The sequence below is a fragment of the Mus caroli genome, chromosome 17 (genome assembly GCF_900094665.2).
Source record: "Mus caroli chromosome 17, CAROLI_EIJ_v1.1, whole genome shotgun sequence".
NCBI classification, from domain to species: Eukaryota; Metazoa; Chordata; class Mammalia; order Rodentia; family Muridae; genus Mus; species Mus caroli.
Window position 1 is genome coordinate 41,696,247 of NC_034586.1, and position 18,041 is coordinate 41,714,287.

At 40.2% G+C, this 18,041-nt stretch overlaps 1 protein-coding gene across 2 annotated transcripts in view; it reads left to right on the forward strand.

Annotated features, from left to right (window-relative positions):
* The window catches only part of Supt3h (SPT3 homolog, SAGA and STAGA complex component), a 333,205-nt gene that overhangs the window by 207,303 nt on the left and 107,861 nt on the right, over positions 1-18,041 (forward strand). For both annotated transcript variants that reach the window (XM_021186140.2, XM_021186139.2), the window contains exons 4-6: positions 3,999-4,085; positions 6,583-6,673; positions 15,902-16,041. In XM_021186140.2, coding sequence (XP_021041799.1) covers positions 3,999-4,085; positions 6,583-6,673; positions 15,902-16,041 — 318 coding nt within the window. The remainder of the gene's footprint in view (positions 1-3,998; positions 4,086-6,582; positions 6,674-15,901; positions 16,042-18,041) is intronic.

Consider the following 18,041-nt stretch of genomic DNA (forward strand, 5'->3'; position numbering starts at 1 on the left):
TTCCAGGACAGCCAGGGCTATACAGAAAAACCCTGTCCCAAAAAAAAAAAAAAAAAAAAAAAAAAAAAGAATCCAAATTTTTTAGTAAGAGTAGAAATCAAGGCCCAGTGAGATGGCTCAGTTAGGTGAGGGCCTTGTCACCAAGACTGACACCTTGAGTTTAGTCTCTGGGTCACGTGTGGTGAGAGGAGAGAAACAGCTCCTGCCCGTGGCCCTCAGCTTCCTCACGTGCACAATTAGATAAGAAAGAGCTGTCACATTAGCATCTATGTATACATTACTGCCTGGACCTGCATATCAGAGAACATGTGGCTTCTGAGTTTGGGTCACCTGACTTTTATACCTGAAAAGAGACCAAGAGAAGTAAAGAAAAACTTTGTGGTGAGGAAGGATAGAGTGCATAGGACATGTGGGACATGAAAGAGGAAATGGGTCCTGGTTATGGGAAAGTTATAAGTGGAACTTAGGGGTAGCAGAGAGATGGGGGAAGGGGAAGAGAAACACTGAAACACATTGTTCAAAATGATAATGATATTTAATCCCTTGTATGCAAATTTTTTAAATAAAATATACTTAAATTTTAGAGTACACAATCTTTCTCACTGAAAGTCTCAGGAGCATTTCTGATATCAGTGCCTTTCTTTTCATTAGTGCAGTGACCATGAGTGTCCACTCATGCATCTGAAATGCCAACATGCCAACCTGTGTCTCATACCATTAACGAAGATCACTTTCCTTGTGTTGGTAGGCACTGGCAGACATTTTAGTTGAGTAAGCCAATGTGCAATATGTGTGTACACGTGGATCACTTTAAGCTACTGAGTTCCTTTCCTTCCTTGCTAGAGAAGATATGACCAATTAGGAGTGGTAATTCTAGACCCGAGAACACATTAATCCTAGGCAGACCCAGAGCATAGTAACTAGACAGAGCCAGAGGCATTGGGAATGCTCATACTGCAGGTGGTAGGAAGTGGACCTTTAGCTGAGAGAATTTAGAAAAGCCTATGGTGAGCTGATGTGGTAGTGGCAAGAACTTTTAATCCCAGCACTCCGGAGGCAGAAGCAAGCAGATCTCTGAATTCAGGGCCAGCCTAGACAAAAGTAAGCCAACCAGGTGACATTAAGAGACCCTATCTCTTTTTTTTCACTTCTTGAACCCTCCAGGACCGCCTTGCCCAACCTCCCATCTGTCCTGATGCCCTAATCCACGACTCTTGCATTTCTCTTTAGAAAAGAGCAGGTCTCCCTTGGATATCAACCAAACAGGGCATATCAAGTTTCACTATGACAAGGCACCTCCCTTCTCCTTGTATTATTAAGTCTGGAAAAGGCAACCTAGTGTGAGAAAAATCCCCAAAACAGGCAAGAGTCAGAGGCAGCCCCTGCTCTCACTGTTAGAAGTCCTACATAGAAGACCAAGCTATACACGCGTGCAGAGGGCCTAGGTCAGTCCCATGCAGACTCCCTGTTTGGTGGTTTGGTCTCTGTGAGCCCCAGTCTGAGTATGGCAGCATGTCATTAGGAATGAATTTCTATCCTAGGTCTCTGGGCTATCCAGCCTTGGTCCTGACCGTTCAGGCAATGTCAAGGGCACTCACTGCATAGGTATCAAGCTAGACCAGTCATTGGTTGGCCACTCAGACAATTTCTGTGCCACCTTTACCCCAGCACATCTTGTAGGCAGGAAAATTTTAGGTTGAAGGTTTGTGGCTGGGTTGGTGTCCCAGCTCTTCCACTGGAAATCTTTCTTGGTTACAGGAGATGGCCAGTTCAGGCTTAGGATCACCCATTGCTAGGAGTCTTAGCTAGGGTCACCCTCATAGATTCCTGGGAGTTTCCATTGCCCTAGGTTTATAGCTTATCTGAGAGATGCTTCCTGATTCTAGTTGTCTTTCCCTTTATTCTCTCCCTCACTCTCCCCCCACCTAGCCCTCCTGTTCCATTCCTCCCCACCTCACTCCAGTCGTCATTCGCTTTCCCCTTGCCAGGGAAATCCATCTAAGCATCCCTTACTTGAGCCATCTTTGTCCCTTGGTTTTTTTGGGTATGGGGACTATAGCCCAATTATCCCTTACTTTGCAGCTAATATCCTCTTATAAGTGAGTGCATACCATGTTTGTCTTTCTGGAAAACCTGTCTTAATTTTTTAAATAAAAATAAAATCCAGTGATGAAATGTAAAAATATTTTTTGCTTATTATAACAAATGGTTTTGGAAAATGGTACAAAATATTGAGCTCTTCAGTCTGTGTTATTTTGTTGTGTTTCTGGTTATCTCATTTGCAAATGTCATTTTAGAGAGTACTGTGGAGAACTCTGGCTATGGGTAGAGATGAACCATCAACTTACTGGGGAGTCTGTTAGAGGCACATACTTCACCTGGTCCTTTGTTGGCATGAATATTCCTGATATCTATAGTGGTTTTTGTGTAGACACTACTTCTTCATCTAAAAATCATCGAACGTCTTTATAAGCTGTCTCCTAGTTCTCTGTTCTCTGTATGTGTCCAGAGATGTGGAGATGTGGCTTGTGTTCTCCACCCTGACTGAGTGTTTCTGAGACTGTGATAGAAAGATTTTTATTTGAAAAATTGATGTATAAACATTTTCCTGACATTCTAACCATTTTCAAGGGAAAGTATGTTCATGGTGAAAACTGCTAGGTTTCTTTGGAGCAAGATAGATCATCTTTTCAACCCCCTCCTAAGGTTTCTTCTTAAATGGCTCACAGTTAAATTTCTATATTTAGATAGGATTCTGTTTATATACCAACTACCAGTATCCAGGAAATCCAGTGGGAAAGCCAGCACAGGAGGAGTTGAGAGTCCTTTCTATAGTCTGCTCATTCAGAGACGGTTTGAAGCTTATTTAGTTAGCAGAATGGTTTAAACATTCATGCAGAGGTCCTTCAGCACAAATGCACCATTTAATTTCAAATAATGAAGATGGCAGTGTGACTTTACAATACAGAGCACTCGAGAGCCTGTATTGTTTTACTCCGAAGAAAGGCCCATGCTGGTGGATCGCTCTCTTGCTCGATCTCTCTCTCATGTAAATGTGTTTATAATACTTAAGATGGGAGACTTGGTTCTGTGCAATCAGCACAGTTTGATCACATTTGGAAGAACTCACAGGCACATTTTTCTCACATGTGCTCCAGCATCTTGATTTTTTTCAGATGGACCTATTTTATGTTCCTCCAACTAATCAAAATAAGAAACTGAGTCTGCCTTTGCCAAAAACTAGAACTATCGTTTTTCACATTCTTTTATTTTCCAGGTCATTTTCAAGTAAGATTATGTTTCTAGGGCTTCTGAATTCCTGAAAACTCTCGGCTTTGCAGCTCTGAAGGCCCAGATGGACATTTCAGGGGATCTAGCTTTTCAGGGGGTGTGTTTTGCCTTGTGCATCCCAGATACAGTTCACTTTTGTGTTCATGTAATTAGTGTGGAAAGAAATTAATGCCGTCCAGTATTATGATTTATGGACTGAATCCTTTAGCCACTGAAGACTTGCCAAAGCGAAAGTATTTTTTTTTCCTTTGGATATTAGAAACAGCTTCTGTTTTTGTTGATCTTTAAAGTACTGAATGGGCCTATTTCACATCATACCAGCATGGGAGCTCAGATTAATAATATACTTATTCAACTAGTGATACTGAGCGAAACCATTGCACACATGGGTAGGAAGGATAAAATTTCATAAAATTATTTTCAGGTGTATTAATGTATTTCTGGAAGCCGCATATGACTTCTCTTTTGCATGAAAGAGATCAAGGAGTTCTGTTTATTGTATCTATTACAGGTGGGCGAATAAGCTAATTTAATTGCATTTTTGGATATCTTAAAACACAGGGAGCTTTGCTTTAAGAAGCAGGAACATGATTGCTGGGTTAGCCCCAGATCTTTATTGTAGGAGGATTACCTCTCTTGAGACACTGTGATTGTACTATATATAATTTATATTACTGAGGCAATTTCCTGCATTTCCTTTGTTGTAGTTACAGCAAGCTGCAGAAGTCTCTCAGCTTCGGGGAGCAAGAGTGATCTCTGCTGAAGATCTTCTGTTCTTGATGAGAAAAGATAAGGTACTATGAAACAATTTCATTGCATTAATGTGAGACCTGATGCTTAATTGATCTTGCAAAAGGAAAGGTTAGAGCTGTCAAATGAGAATCCTAACCACTGAAGCAATGGTTAGCCTTCATGATTTACACAGCAAAGTGAAGTCACTCAAGAGTTGTTTGTTTTTCCCATGAACATGGGAAACTGCACTGAGTTACTTTCCCTTCCCCGTCCTTGTTAGACACTGCCATTTCCCTCTCATTTCCCTGGGCACCAGCTTTGCACCCTTCTTATAAATACTCGAGTAACATATTCACTCTCCTCTCAGTTGGTACCTAAATACTAGTAGAATTTAGACTTTCACATAATCATTTTTAACTTGAAATGAAAAGTTTATTCTCTTCACTGACTTATAAAAATAAGCAAATTAATGCAAGTAATTTAAAAACTACTATCTCTATTTTTTTTTAATAAAAACTCCGAATACTGGCTATTAAAACATTAACGCTGATTGGTTTTTATATGTTTATTTTTTCATAATTTCCATGAGTAGGTAGTTGAATAAATTCTATGCCACTTTACCTGTTTTAATCAACCAACTATTAATGTAAAGAATATGTAAATGAAAAGAAATGAATCAATACCAAGAAGCTTGCAGTCTACTTGGGGAAATCTATGTGATATGCTTGAAGCATTTAAGATGTAGCAAATGTTATAGTTTGGATAACAGAAGGGGAGAGTTGGTGTAGGAAGGGTTATATCAAAGGTGAGGCTCCTGAGGCCTTTTGCAGTATACACAAAAGGCCAGGAACCCGGCGGGGTGCATGGTTTCTATGGTGGCTCTGGGCATGGCTGGGAAAGAGCACTTTATGGAGACAGCAAAGGAATTGTTGATTTGTTTTGTGCTTGGAGATCCTTAAGGGGAAGCAGCCATCAGGACCTGCAGGGTGCTGTGCCTAGGGAGTCCTGAAGACTGCTGTGAAAAAACAGGGCCTTTGGCAAGGTTCCTTAATGGGGGCAGCTGGGCAACAGCAGGCTGCTTAGCTCTCCCAGTTCATCTTGTCATAGAGAAGACAGAGATGTACACACAGTCCATATTGGTGTTCCTTCCCCTTGTAGAGAGGCCAGCCATTTAAACCCTATAGAAACTTCAGGAATATGTGCCATTTGGTGGTGCGTTTCTAGTATCCAGGACTCTTACCAGAATATTTTGACTAACCAACAACATATTTGTAACAAAATAGTTGTTAGCTTTCTCATCTTTCTCAAATAATTTTATTTATATTTTAAAGTATTCCAAAAAGATTGTAAAGTAGCTTGTATAAAACAAATACTAAACAGAATAAAACTAAAATAACAGGAGGAGTGAAAGCAAAGGGAAAAGAAAAAGAAGAGAAATGCTGTCACCCAGCAGTGTGCCCTGTGACTGTCTTTAGCATTTGGAGTCTGTAGTCTAGGGGATTCTACCACATGCTGGGCTTTCCTTACCCTAGGAAGCAGCCTCCCTGGTCTCTTCTGGATCAGACAACAGGCATGTGAGGTGGGGACTTCCCTTCACTTGCATGTGACAGAATTAGACTCAGAGGTTACTCTACCTCCATTCAGGAAGAAGAGCTTTAGTCAGAAGGCTGAGTTTACACCACCGACCCCCACCCCATCCCTGGATGAAAAGAGCTGGTCAGATTTGTTTCGACTCAGGGAATATTGAAAATATTGAGTGGTATTCATGTAAAAAAAAAAACTTTGTAGAAGTGTTTTCACCACTCTTAGCAATCCAAGGCCTGCAGGTTGTGAACCAGAGCTAATAGATTTTAGGGTTAGCACAGAATAAGTTACATGGCTTTATTAGTCGCTTTAAGTTGAGTGCTACTATCATCCTCTTCTAAATCCTGGAAGGCCATCGTCACCCCTGGCTGTCATCCCCAGGCTTTGAGTTGCCTGAAGACAGATTTCTCAGCTTATAGATACTTAATATAACTATCCTATGAAAAGATTCTCAGGCCAGGTGTGATAGTGCACGCCCACTATTTTAGTACTGGGTAGGCAGAAGCAACAGGATCACAAGTTCAAGTTCACCCTGGGCTACACAGCAAAGTTTTGTCTCAAAAATTAAACATAAAAATGAATTGTTGAAAACTCCCAATCTAGATGTTTATAAGTCTATTTTACATAATTTTTGCCTCCAAACATATACAGAATTCCAAAGCATAAGTACACTTGGCTCACCAAAGGCAATATGGTATTTATTGAAATCATCAAAAGGAATTTAAGATGTTTTTTAAAATATACAAAACAGTGTTATTTTGATTCTGGCAGGCCTGGATAGACTCCTATAAAAACACATTTATACACACATTTTAGCTGTTTCTACAGGGCTACATTTTCCACTTATACTTCAAGCTCATAACAGTTGTGTTTCTCCAGATCGTCAGGCACTAGTCCATTGCATTTAATTCTTAAAGCAATTCTTTATCAGTAAAGAAAAATGTGTGATAAACCTCTTACTTTATATTTCAATAGAAAAAACTTAGAAGACTTCTAAAGTACATGTTTATCCGAGACTACAAGTCAAAGATCATCAAAGGCATTGACGAGGATGACCTCCTGGAAGGTAAGTAGACAGGTTGCTCACCTGAAGATGGAGCACCAGCACCCGAGGCCCGTCAGGAGGTCTTCCTGTGTATTGTCCCTACACTCTGGCACAAGTACTTCCTTGCTGGCAAGTTAACCTTGTCATTTTCTCTTCTGGAACCTTATAGAGCTCAAGACTCTCAGCTCCATCTTTCCATAGTGTGCACTGCTTTCTGCCAGGTCTAGTACAGTCCAAGGTTCAGCACAGAGAGAGGCAGACCTGAAGAACTGAGAACTCTGCAGACCCCTTGAGGAAGTGATTTGGAGCAGAACATGTGGAAGTTCATACCTAGGACCTTATTTAAAAAGAAGTAGCAATCCTGGCAACAAACTGAAGGCTGGGCGATCCATTGTATAGCAATAAGCAAAAGAGTGGCTAGCTTGATGTTTAACAGAGGAGACAGAGAAATAGCTAAGAACAGCCCTCTTGAGGCCACAGCAAAGCAAAGGGGTCAACAATAGTACACTAAAATGTCGAGCATTTTATTGCCAAGAATGTTATGAAAAGCAGTAGCTCTGGGACTAGGAGCACTTCCTGCTGTTGCAGAGGACCTGAGTTTGGGTCCTAGCATTCATAACTCCCAATCCAGGAAATCCAGTGCCTCTGGCCTCCATCCGAGGCCACCTGTGCTCACGTGCACATTCCCACACACAGACACATGCAAACCTGCATATAACTTCAAATAATAAAACTAAAGCTTTAAGAACAAAACAGTAGCTTGCTGGTATTGGAAATTCATAGCCATGCTTGGTACTGAAAGTCAGACCAGCTAGAAGCTTGCTGGGAATCTTGAAAAGTAAAAGCCAAAGGCAATGAAAAGCTGGAAGTAGAAGAGAACGAGTGTATAAGTCTGCACAGTGGAGGCGTGAGAGACATCAGCGGCTCACTCTAAAGAGATCCATGGGCCCAGTCAAGCCAATGTACTGAACAAAGAAGCAAGCAAGACAAGCCCACCACAAGGAAGAAGTGTTTGCCTGAGTTACTGTGGCATATCATTTAAAATGTCCATTTTCAACAACAACAAAATTCTAGACATATAAAGACACAGGTAGATATGACTATAAAAAAAGACAAGAAAAGTAGACAACAGAAATTGCCTACTAGAATTCAGATGTTGGATTTAGCAGGCAAAAACTTCAAAATAACTATTGTACCATGTTCAAATAAATAAAGGAAATTGTATTCAGAGAAGATTTCATACAGGTAAGTATGAAAATCATGTCTCACAAAATGTACAGTATCAAGAAACAGATTAATTTTTTTAATCATCATAATGGAGTTTAAATGTACATATGCTCAGAAGGCAGTACCACCAAGCCTGATAACCCAAGTTCAAATGCTGGAACCCACATGGAAAAAGAGAGCACACTTGTAGCAGTTATCCTCTAACAAAAATGCTATGGCATGCATATGTGTACACACACACACACACACACACACATTAATTACTCAAGAACAACAAGGAAGATGAAAGCTATCACAACAGAAACTTTGAATTGGCAGAAGACCCAATGAAATTAAAGATTATTTAATCTAAAGAATGATGAAAAATATGAACATACACAGTGCTTTAGAGAAGTGTAGTGCACCATTAAGTGTATCAGCATTTTAATAACTCAGAAGAGAATGAGGGTACACTTCACCTATACATCAGTGTAATGTATCAGAAGGTGTGTACACTACACTAATACATCAGTGTAATGCATCAGAAGGTGTGTACACTACACTAATACATCAGGGTAATGTATCAGAAGGTGTGTATACTACACTTATACATCAGTGTAATGCATCAGAAGGTGTGTACACTACACTTATACATCAGTGTAATGTATCAGAAGGTGTGTACACTACACTAATACATCAGGGTAATGTATCAGAAGAGAAGGAGGGGGAGGAAAAGAGGGAGGGGATTAGAAAGAGTATTCAAATAAATAGTGAATGAAAACTTACCAGATTTAAGAAAATTGTAAATACTTATCCATGTACCTTAACAAACTAACAAACTCCATTAGGATACATTCAAAATTATCCATACTGTTACATGCTGTAATATAGACAAAGATAATTATGAGAGCCATCAGACAGGGTATCTGTGAACCTTTGGGAAGTTGTTAGGTCAGAGAAGGAGAATCTTCATAGATGTGATCAGTGTACTTGTAAAAAGAGACACCAAACCTCACATCCTTCTATTCAAAGAGGACTTTACTAGATCTCAGCTCCGCCTTGACTCAGGGCGCCCTGGCCTGAAGAACTTGGAGAAGTAAATAATTGTTGTTTAAGGCCCCCAGTCTGCAGTGTATTTATAGCAGCTTACACTGACCAAGAAAACCCAGAAGGAAGCAGACTTAGGAATAGGTTGGAGTCTTCCTTCCCCAGAATCAAGATGACAATGAGAATATGCACCTGTTCCTCTTCTGTGCAGTATTGGATGAAAGATTTTAGCATGGTGTTTAGACAGGAGAACAAGTGAAAGCATTAGATTAGAAAGGATCACATGTATGTATTTCACTTAGGAAGGACGGCATATAGCTTATGTGTGTATTTCAAATCCTCTCTGTAGCCTCAAATTATCTTAATTCACTAAAACTGTTGTAGTTAGTGGACACATTTGTGAGTTCTCAGAATGTAAGATAAATATGTAAACAAAACAAGTAGGTAGACTTCCCTTATACTCAAGAGAAACAACCCAAAGTCATCGGAGGAAGCCGTGTATAACAACAACAGAAAAGAAACAATTTTGCAATAAATTTTACCACTGACTTACAAGATTTCTACACAGAAACTATTAGTTGCTGTCCAGGGGATGTGGGAGGGGAGGAGACTGAGGAATAGAAAAGCACCCAGCATTCATAGCTAGAACACTTGGCACTGTTAAGGCGATAGCCAGCCTCACCTGGAGCTCACATGAGCTTTTTATTGAAATGAACAGACTGATTCTGTCATTCATGTGGAGATGACAGATGCCAACGCAAAAAAGATCCATTTTTTATTATACATGACCAAGAAGAGTCAGAACCATCAGAATAAAACTGCTATAAATCACCATAATACACACAAGATATGGTGGACAGAAGGACAGCTCCATGCTAGTCAGTGGGTGATCAGGACTGAGTGCACAAGTGAGGCTCGAAGAGAGGCTCAGTAATGCTTGATAGGTATGCAGAGCTATTCCATCTGAAATGAACTGCTCCTTCAACTAGAGACATTGTGACAGCTAGAAAGCTACATAGAAAAGAAACAATTTGATCCCTACATACTTCAGTATGCCCCTTTCCAAAACAGACAAAAGAAAAAAAAAAATCCCTAAGTACAGATTATTAAGAGCTCACTATAACAGCACAAAATTCAAGTCTTTTTTCCGTTTTTACTATATCTTTATTTTCTTGTTTTCTGTATGCATGTAAGGGGTGTATTCCATGGGAAGTGTGTGAGTAGAAGACAGAAGATAGTTTGCAGGAATAGATTCTTTCCCTCCACTCTGTGGGTCCTGGGGTTGAACTTAGGTCATCAGGTGTGATGGCAGGCATTTTAACCTACCGAGCCATCTCTCTGGCCTTTAGAAGAGAAAGTTTTTAAAAGAAAGCAGGAATAAGTGTTGGCAGCCTGTGTAAGGACAGTAGTGTGAGCACAGGACACCAGAAGCACAGCAGCAAACGAAGATGCTATTCAGTTAGCATTAATCAAGTTTAAAGCCTTTGTGCTTCAAAGAATGTGCAGCAAGAAAAAACAGAACTCAAAAATCTTACATACATGTCTTTACCAAGGAATTTGTAACCTAAACATTTAAAGAACTCTTCAATTCCATAATCAAGACAATAATGCAGGTTTAAAATGAATAAACGATAACCTTGCTGCAGAACTAAAACACTAGCTACGAGATGCAAGAAAAGATGACCACTAGCCTGGGCCATAGCACAAATGCTAATCAGAACCGCAATCACAGGCCGCTCCTACTACCAGGGTGTCTGGGATTAGACAGGTGAAGGCACATGGTGCTGAGCGTGTGGAGATATCTAGCTTATGTTGCTAGGAGGAAGATAAAATGGTACAGACACTTCAGAAAACATCCTGGAAGTTTCTCAAAAAGATTAACAGACAGAGTGAACCAGCCATTTAACACCCAGTAAAGCCAAATGAAGAAGGATGTTCACACTACATAACAGAAAGCTAGAGTCATCCCAATATCTGCCAACACACAAAGACATAAATGCCTTTTTGTATTTTTGTATTTTGTATTTATGCAAGAAGTATTTAGGGCAATAAAGTAGAACTGACTACTGTCATGCTCATACGTGGATAAAGTAGAAGAAGCCCACCACAGAGACCACAGGTCTCAGATTGACAGGTAGCAAGAGAGGGAGAACAGAGAGTACTGTGTGCCTGGAGCTGGAAACAGAGGGTTGCACTAGGGACTCATCTAAAATACTCTGTCAAACCTCTTAAGGTTTCTGTATGACATTGTCATCTGCAAAAGTTACTATGTTCCTAGACAGACTATCAAACTAAAACCAGAAGGAAACACTCTCTCTCTCTCTCTCTCTCTCTCTCTCTCTCTCTCTCTCTCTCTCTCTCTCACACACACACACACACACACACACCTCATAATGTTTAAACAAATTTATTATTTTCTATGAAATTTACTTCTAGAATTCTTCAGCATTAAGTTTATTGGATTCTGGCTTCAGCTTGTATCTTTTGTCAAAAGAATTAGCTGCTATATTAAGATCTATGTCCAGAATCTACCCTGAAATGATGATATATTAATTTCTTAGCAATCCCTTGTTTAAAGCTACACAATTTAGGCAAAGATGGACTTAAATTTTACTCCTATCTTCCTTAAGGAAAAAACCATCATATAAATTAGCAGGCACATAATTATGAAAAAGTTTTCTATAATTATTTTATTATAAGCATATTTTTATTCTAAAGCTTTATTAACATATTTATAGTAAGCAGCAGATCATCATATAATGCTTGAGTCATCTTTATTTGGTATAACCATCATTATTCTAATGAAAAATATTTTAGTTTTTTCTCACTCCCTAAGTCTCACTGATATCCTGCTCATTAGTCCATATTAACCACTAACTGTAGCATTTAATAACTCCTTTATGATCCCTTGCAGTAACTTCCTGAGTTATGGTTTGCTCAGGGGTGTAGCTCTGCTGTAGAGCTCATGTTACCCTGCCAGGGTCTTATTTCAACACAACTAAAACAAATATATTAATACATATTGTCACAGTTTTCTCTTTTGTGTGGGTGGGGTGTGTATACATGTGTGAATACAGGCACCTACCTGTCATGGCACATGTGTGGAGGTCAGAGACAACCTGGAGGAAAAGTCCTTTCCCTGTTTCCAGCTTATTCACTGGAACATGCTTCAGACTAGCTGGTCTGCATATTTCTGGAGACTCCCCTGCCTCAACCTCCTGTCCCCTGGTAGAGCTGTACTGAGCACTGTGACTTGAGATGCTCACACACTGCCTCCTGCTTCGATTTAGGTTCCGGGGATCCAAGCTCAGGCCATCAGGCTTCCATGGCGAGCACCTTACCCACACAGCCACATCCCCAGCCCTTATGCTTTTATCTTAAGAGGAAAGAGTAAAGCCATGCTTTCGAGGAATGCAGTGAGAGCAGTGGAGGAGGACAGTTGATGCCTTTGACATGTGAACATAGATCCAGGTGGTCACCCTGGACACGTGGGCTAGTACATCATGTACACATGCAGTTCATACCCCCAAGAGGAAAGAAATGCAGGACTTGAAGTAATGGAAACAGAAAGCGGAAAAGCAATGATAGACTAGAAAAGAACATTACAATTTCAAATGGACAAAGAGAAGAAATGGTACGTTTATCAACATGGATGGCTTAATTTATTTTAAAAAACAAAAGGAATAAAGATCACAAATGTCAACAAAAAGATAAATGGGAAGGTCACAAAGTCTAGTGCCCGGTAAGTATTTGATGGATGTGTATGTAAATGTGAAGAAATCAAGATAATATAGCATTACTCATAGAATTCTGTATTAAAACACCTAAAAGAATAAAGATTATATACTGTTTGTTACTGTTCTCAACCTGTGGGTCACAACCCCTTTGCAGAGGCAAATGACCCTTTCAAAGGGGTCACATATGCAATATCCTCATTTCAAATAGTTATACTATAATTCATAACAGTGGCAAAATTACAGTTATGAAGTACCAACAAAATGATTTTATGGTTTGGAGTCACTACCACATGAGGAATTCTATTAAAGGGTCACAGCACTAGCTAGATTGAGAACCACTAGTTTGGTATAATACACCTGTAACAGCTAAATAATAAACTAGCAAACTATCAGAGTATGTGTACGTAGATTGTACTTCCTTAGAGTGGAAGGTCAATGGTAGCGTTTGTTCTGTTCACTGTGTCCACAGAATACTTAAAAAAAAAAGTGGAATTGGTTAGACAGTTCACTTTTACACCTGAAATAACAGTGGATGGATAGCTTACAGGGCCCATGTCACTAACCTTTAATTTTAAATGAGTAATAATCCCACCTTAACTACCTAGGAAGTATATGACTAAATATGTGGGACCAACACAAACATCCAAAAACTGGGATAAGCATCACAGTCCTTCGCATAGTCACCTGCAGGGCTCAAGAAAAACAGTCCTTGGAATTAAAATAGGGAACATTTTATTAACATTGACTACAGGAGTGGATTAAATTAGGAGTAAATACAATAAGAAAGGACAACGGAATTGAAACATATTAAATACATCAGTTCAACCAAAATGACTGAATTTGTGGTCCTTTGGATATAATTCCAATAATGTTTTCTTGGAATGAATCATACAGAGATATCATAGCTTCTCTTGGAGCAAGAAATGTCCATATGTAGCTTGAGAAAGGATGAAATCACCGAATAAATATATATTTCAGCCCTATATCAGTGACTGACTCAAAGTACAAAGTCGGAGACATGGAGGTTCATGGTATGACACAGTCCAAAGTGGCAGGAGAATGTAGGTATTAGTGGTAATGTACATGTATTTTATTAAAGACACTAAGTGTGAAGCCGGGCGGTGGTGCCGCACGCCTTTAATCCCAGCACTCGGGAAGCAGAGGCAGGCAAATTTCTGAGTTCGAGGCCAGCCTGGTCTACAAAGTGAGTTCCAGGACAGCCAGGGCTATACAGAGAAACCCTGTCTCGAACAACCAAAAAAAAAAAAAAAGACACTAAATGTGAAACATACAGAATTTACTGTATATAAAACAAATTCTGGGTGTGTAAGTATGAAAAACAAAAGGAAGGAAACTAAATCTGAAAAGAAGACTTGAAAATTGACAGTTTCCACTCTGTGGAGGTAGAGAGGAGTCAGACAGAAGGTAAAGTAACTTATAATGTAACATTTTTAGATTATGGCAAAAGGTGCTCTGCAGTGGACAGGCAGACAGCAGGGGGGTAATAGGAAGAGTCCTTGTTAGATAAACATGAATGGTAAAGAGAAGGGCTTCCAAGGGAGCTGGCAGACGGGAGAAGATGCTGCAGTTCCCTGTTGGCTATGGGTTAACTGTACAATATTCACTTTAGATTCATTGACTTTTCCCTGGACTTCAGAGGACAAATGTGGAGAAAACAGGCTCAGAATTTCTTTTTTTCTTTTTTTCAAAAGATTCTTTATTGGATATTTTCTTTACTTACATTTCAAATGTTATCCCCTTTCCGGGTCTCCCCTCTAGAAACCCCCTATCCCACCCCCCACCCCTGCCTCTATGAGGTACTCCCCCACCTACCCACCCATTCCCACCTTCCTGCCCTGGCATTCCCCTACACTGGGGCATCAAACCCCCTCAGGTCAGGGGCTGCTCCTCCCACTGATGTCCAACAAGGCCACCCTCTGCCACATAGGTGGCTGGACAGGCTCAGAATTTATTTGATGAAACTTGAAGCGCCTGTACCATTTCCACTCTTGGAAATGCATACTCTTGAGGACAGAGCACATCTATGAATGATTGCCACTTACAGCATTTCCCCAGTGCAAACACTGACACAACATGTCTGCCCATCGACAGAGGAGGGACTAAAAACCATGTTAGTAGATACTATAAGACATAGATGATTATGCAGGACTTCCAGAAGAATCAGGTCTTTCTCTGTCCTCAGTGAGGAAACGTGGGCAGAAGAGAGGATAAAAGAATCTTTCTTCATAAAGAATTTTAAAGGAAAATGAATAAAATACACATATAAAGGAATTTATTGTAAATATGTGAACACAGAGAAATGTATAGTGATTACATACAGGAGAAGCATTGTGAGTTGTATCTTAAGTCGAGGATTGGTGGATAACATAGAGAGAAGAAAGGGGGGGGAAGGACAGCAAAGGAGAAAGCAGTACATATCATATTTTTGGTGTGTGTATTTTTGTTCCCCCACATGCACACGCACACTTGTTGTTGGGGATTTTGCCCCCAGAGTCTTGCACATGAACCACAAACACACTATCACTCAACTACATCCCCAGCCCTTACTGTGATCATATGTGTTTATTAAAATTTTTATTTCAGAAGAAAAGGACTTAGGAGGTTAGACCCTCATTCTGTGCGTGCTGACATAGGTGCTGAAGCCCTTGTACTTTTAACTTTAATGGCCTTACCATAAATTGCCAAAGTTTGAAAGAAATGCATTCCAGTGTCTTTTATTGATTTCATTTCTTAATAAGTTTCCATCTGTAGCATTTGGGTGTTTGTTTGTTTGTTTGTTTCTCTAGTCTGTAGAAGAATATCCCTCTTAGTCTTCCTCTTTGATCAGATAATATTCCAGGCTGTCTTGTATAGCAGCTTTGGTCAAGGACTTTGTTTTCCAACACTAGGAGCTGTCAGATCTGCCTTCTTTGCTCACATTTACCCAGTGCCCCCTCTTTTTCCTGCTTGTGTTTTATTTCTCTTGTAAGTACTGTGGAGCGGTATTATAGCCAAACCTGAGAGCCCCTCTTCCTTTCCTCAGGGATTCAGTCAGCCCTTTCACACTTATTATGGTAATAATAAGTGATTTGATTCTATTTTTTTGTTTTGTGATATTGGTGACTGCTTTCTGTAGAGGAGTTCTCTCTGTAAAGATGGCTCTGAGTGAATGTCACATGCAGTGTTTGCAGTGCTGGTTTGTGCTGACGAACCCTGCTCAATGCAGTTGTGCTTTGTCTCCTTCCTAATCCTCATGAAGAAAAACTGAGTGGCAGCAGCGGTACAAACAAAAGACAGAAGATCGCTCAGGACTTGATCAACTCTATCGACCAGACAGGAGAGCTGCTGGCAATGTTTGAAGACAACGAGCTTGATGATGTCAAACAGGAGAGAATGGAGGTATGCACATTCTTGTGTTTTGTTCTTGTGTTTTGTAGCAGGTTAAGTGCCCATGGCAGTGCCTTTGTCTGCAGCAAGCTCAGGAGCAAGCCCTGGGAAGGGAAGAAGTTTTGCCTCCACACTTGACTTTACATTTTCATTCCATGTTTTCTTCTTTGGAAATGACAGGCATTCCTTACTCTGGATCTGACATTTGCTGATGCACTTTATTCCGTTCAGACCACTTTAGATTAAATATTTACTTAACTTTTTTTTTTTGTTCCAAATTACCCAGTTGCCTCTGGGGCAAAGGTAATTCTTAGCGCTTTTGTCTCCGCACACAGAGTGAAGAGCTGGCTTCAGATTGCTGTTGGCAGTCTGCGGTTAGCCTCTCTGGCTAAGGTGCTGTCCAGGGAAGCTATATGCTTTATATCACTGTCACAGAACACAAGTGACATATTTGCATTCCCTATACATGTTCTCACAATGAATATAAAAATTGTATGTCTTGTGTTTACTTTAGCGATCTATACTTTACATAACTGTTTCTTTCAATATACTCTAGGAAAAAATGAAAGTAATGATTGACTTCACCTGAGCACCTTCCAACATACATGGCAGTATTCTTAGTTTTTACTGCAACCATTCTACTTTTACATTCAAAAAGGAATCTCAGTTTCCCCTCTCGTTAAATTGGGCAAGAGGTAATTCCAGAATTCTAAGGGAGTTTCTAAATGCCTACTGCACTGTGGTCTCTATGCATGCTAAACTGGGTAATTATTTCACATTAAATTTTGGAAGAAGCCCAGTTGACATCTATGCATTGTAAATGTTAACAACATTCTTTAAAGAATTAGCATGCCTAGATCCTGAACTGTGATCTGAAGGCAGTAGTCTCTTAGGTATCAATTACCTTAGGAAAGTGTGGTCATCTTGCTTTGAGGCAACTACAAATGGTTTTACTTCAACTTCGCCATGGGCCAAAAATATGCTAAGTTGTCTAAAGCAGATGATAAGCATATATTTCTGATGTCCTTATGTCCTCAACAGGATACGATTTTGTAGGGCATGGTTTCACTTATGGTGTTGCTTGGGGAGAAAAGTGTGCTTAGTCTTTACTATTTCATATCATGAGATGTGTGTGGAGGGAGCCCGTAAGGGAGGGCTCGACAGCATTATAGGTAAAATCTGAGCACCTGACTTTTCAGTTTCACTGAGGCAGATCTCTGCTAAACAATTCAACCCACAGTTGAGGAAGAGAATCAAGGTGCTGAAACACCAGACTCTAAATAACAGAGGAGAGCTGGAAGAATGTTGGAACAGTAAAGTCAGTTAAGTCTCCAGAGCAGGGACAGCCCCAGGCTCACACATCTGAACCACTGTCCGCTGTTGTATTATACACTATATAGTGTTAATGAGGATAATGAAATATCAGCAAACTTGTCAAGGACATGTAGAGCACAAGTCAGCCTTATCTGTACAGCAAACCCGAAGTTGATGGTTTCTTTAAGCCCACAGCATCCTAGAATCTTCTTCTGCCAGGATGACAAGTAGTTTCCATATTTTACTCAATCAAATGGCATAGTTGAAATGAATAAAAAATGATAGACTTGTAGACATAACTGCAGACAGTACAAGTAGAAAGGGGAACCATTAAGAGCAGAGGCCTTGCCTGCTTCTAATTTGACAGGTTAGAGTTTCAAGAGTAAACCGCAGCTGTGGCAGTCCATATGAAACCACTTTGGACTTACAGACTGCAATCTCTGCCTTTTAAAGTGCAGTCGAATAATCAGGCTCAGCATCATTCCGTGATTGAATTTTCCTCTAAGCATCACTTATGCTTGCAGAAATTGTGCCCTACCTTCTCTCCTACAATGGAGGAAATGGTGTAGACCCACCAATGGAGTTGCACTAGGACAGGCTTTCTTGCCTCCCCTCCCCTCTCGCCCATGTGAGCTAGCTCGCTTGCTCTCTCTCTCTCTCTCTCTCTCTCTCTCTCTCTCTCTCTCTCTCTCTCTCTC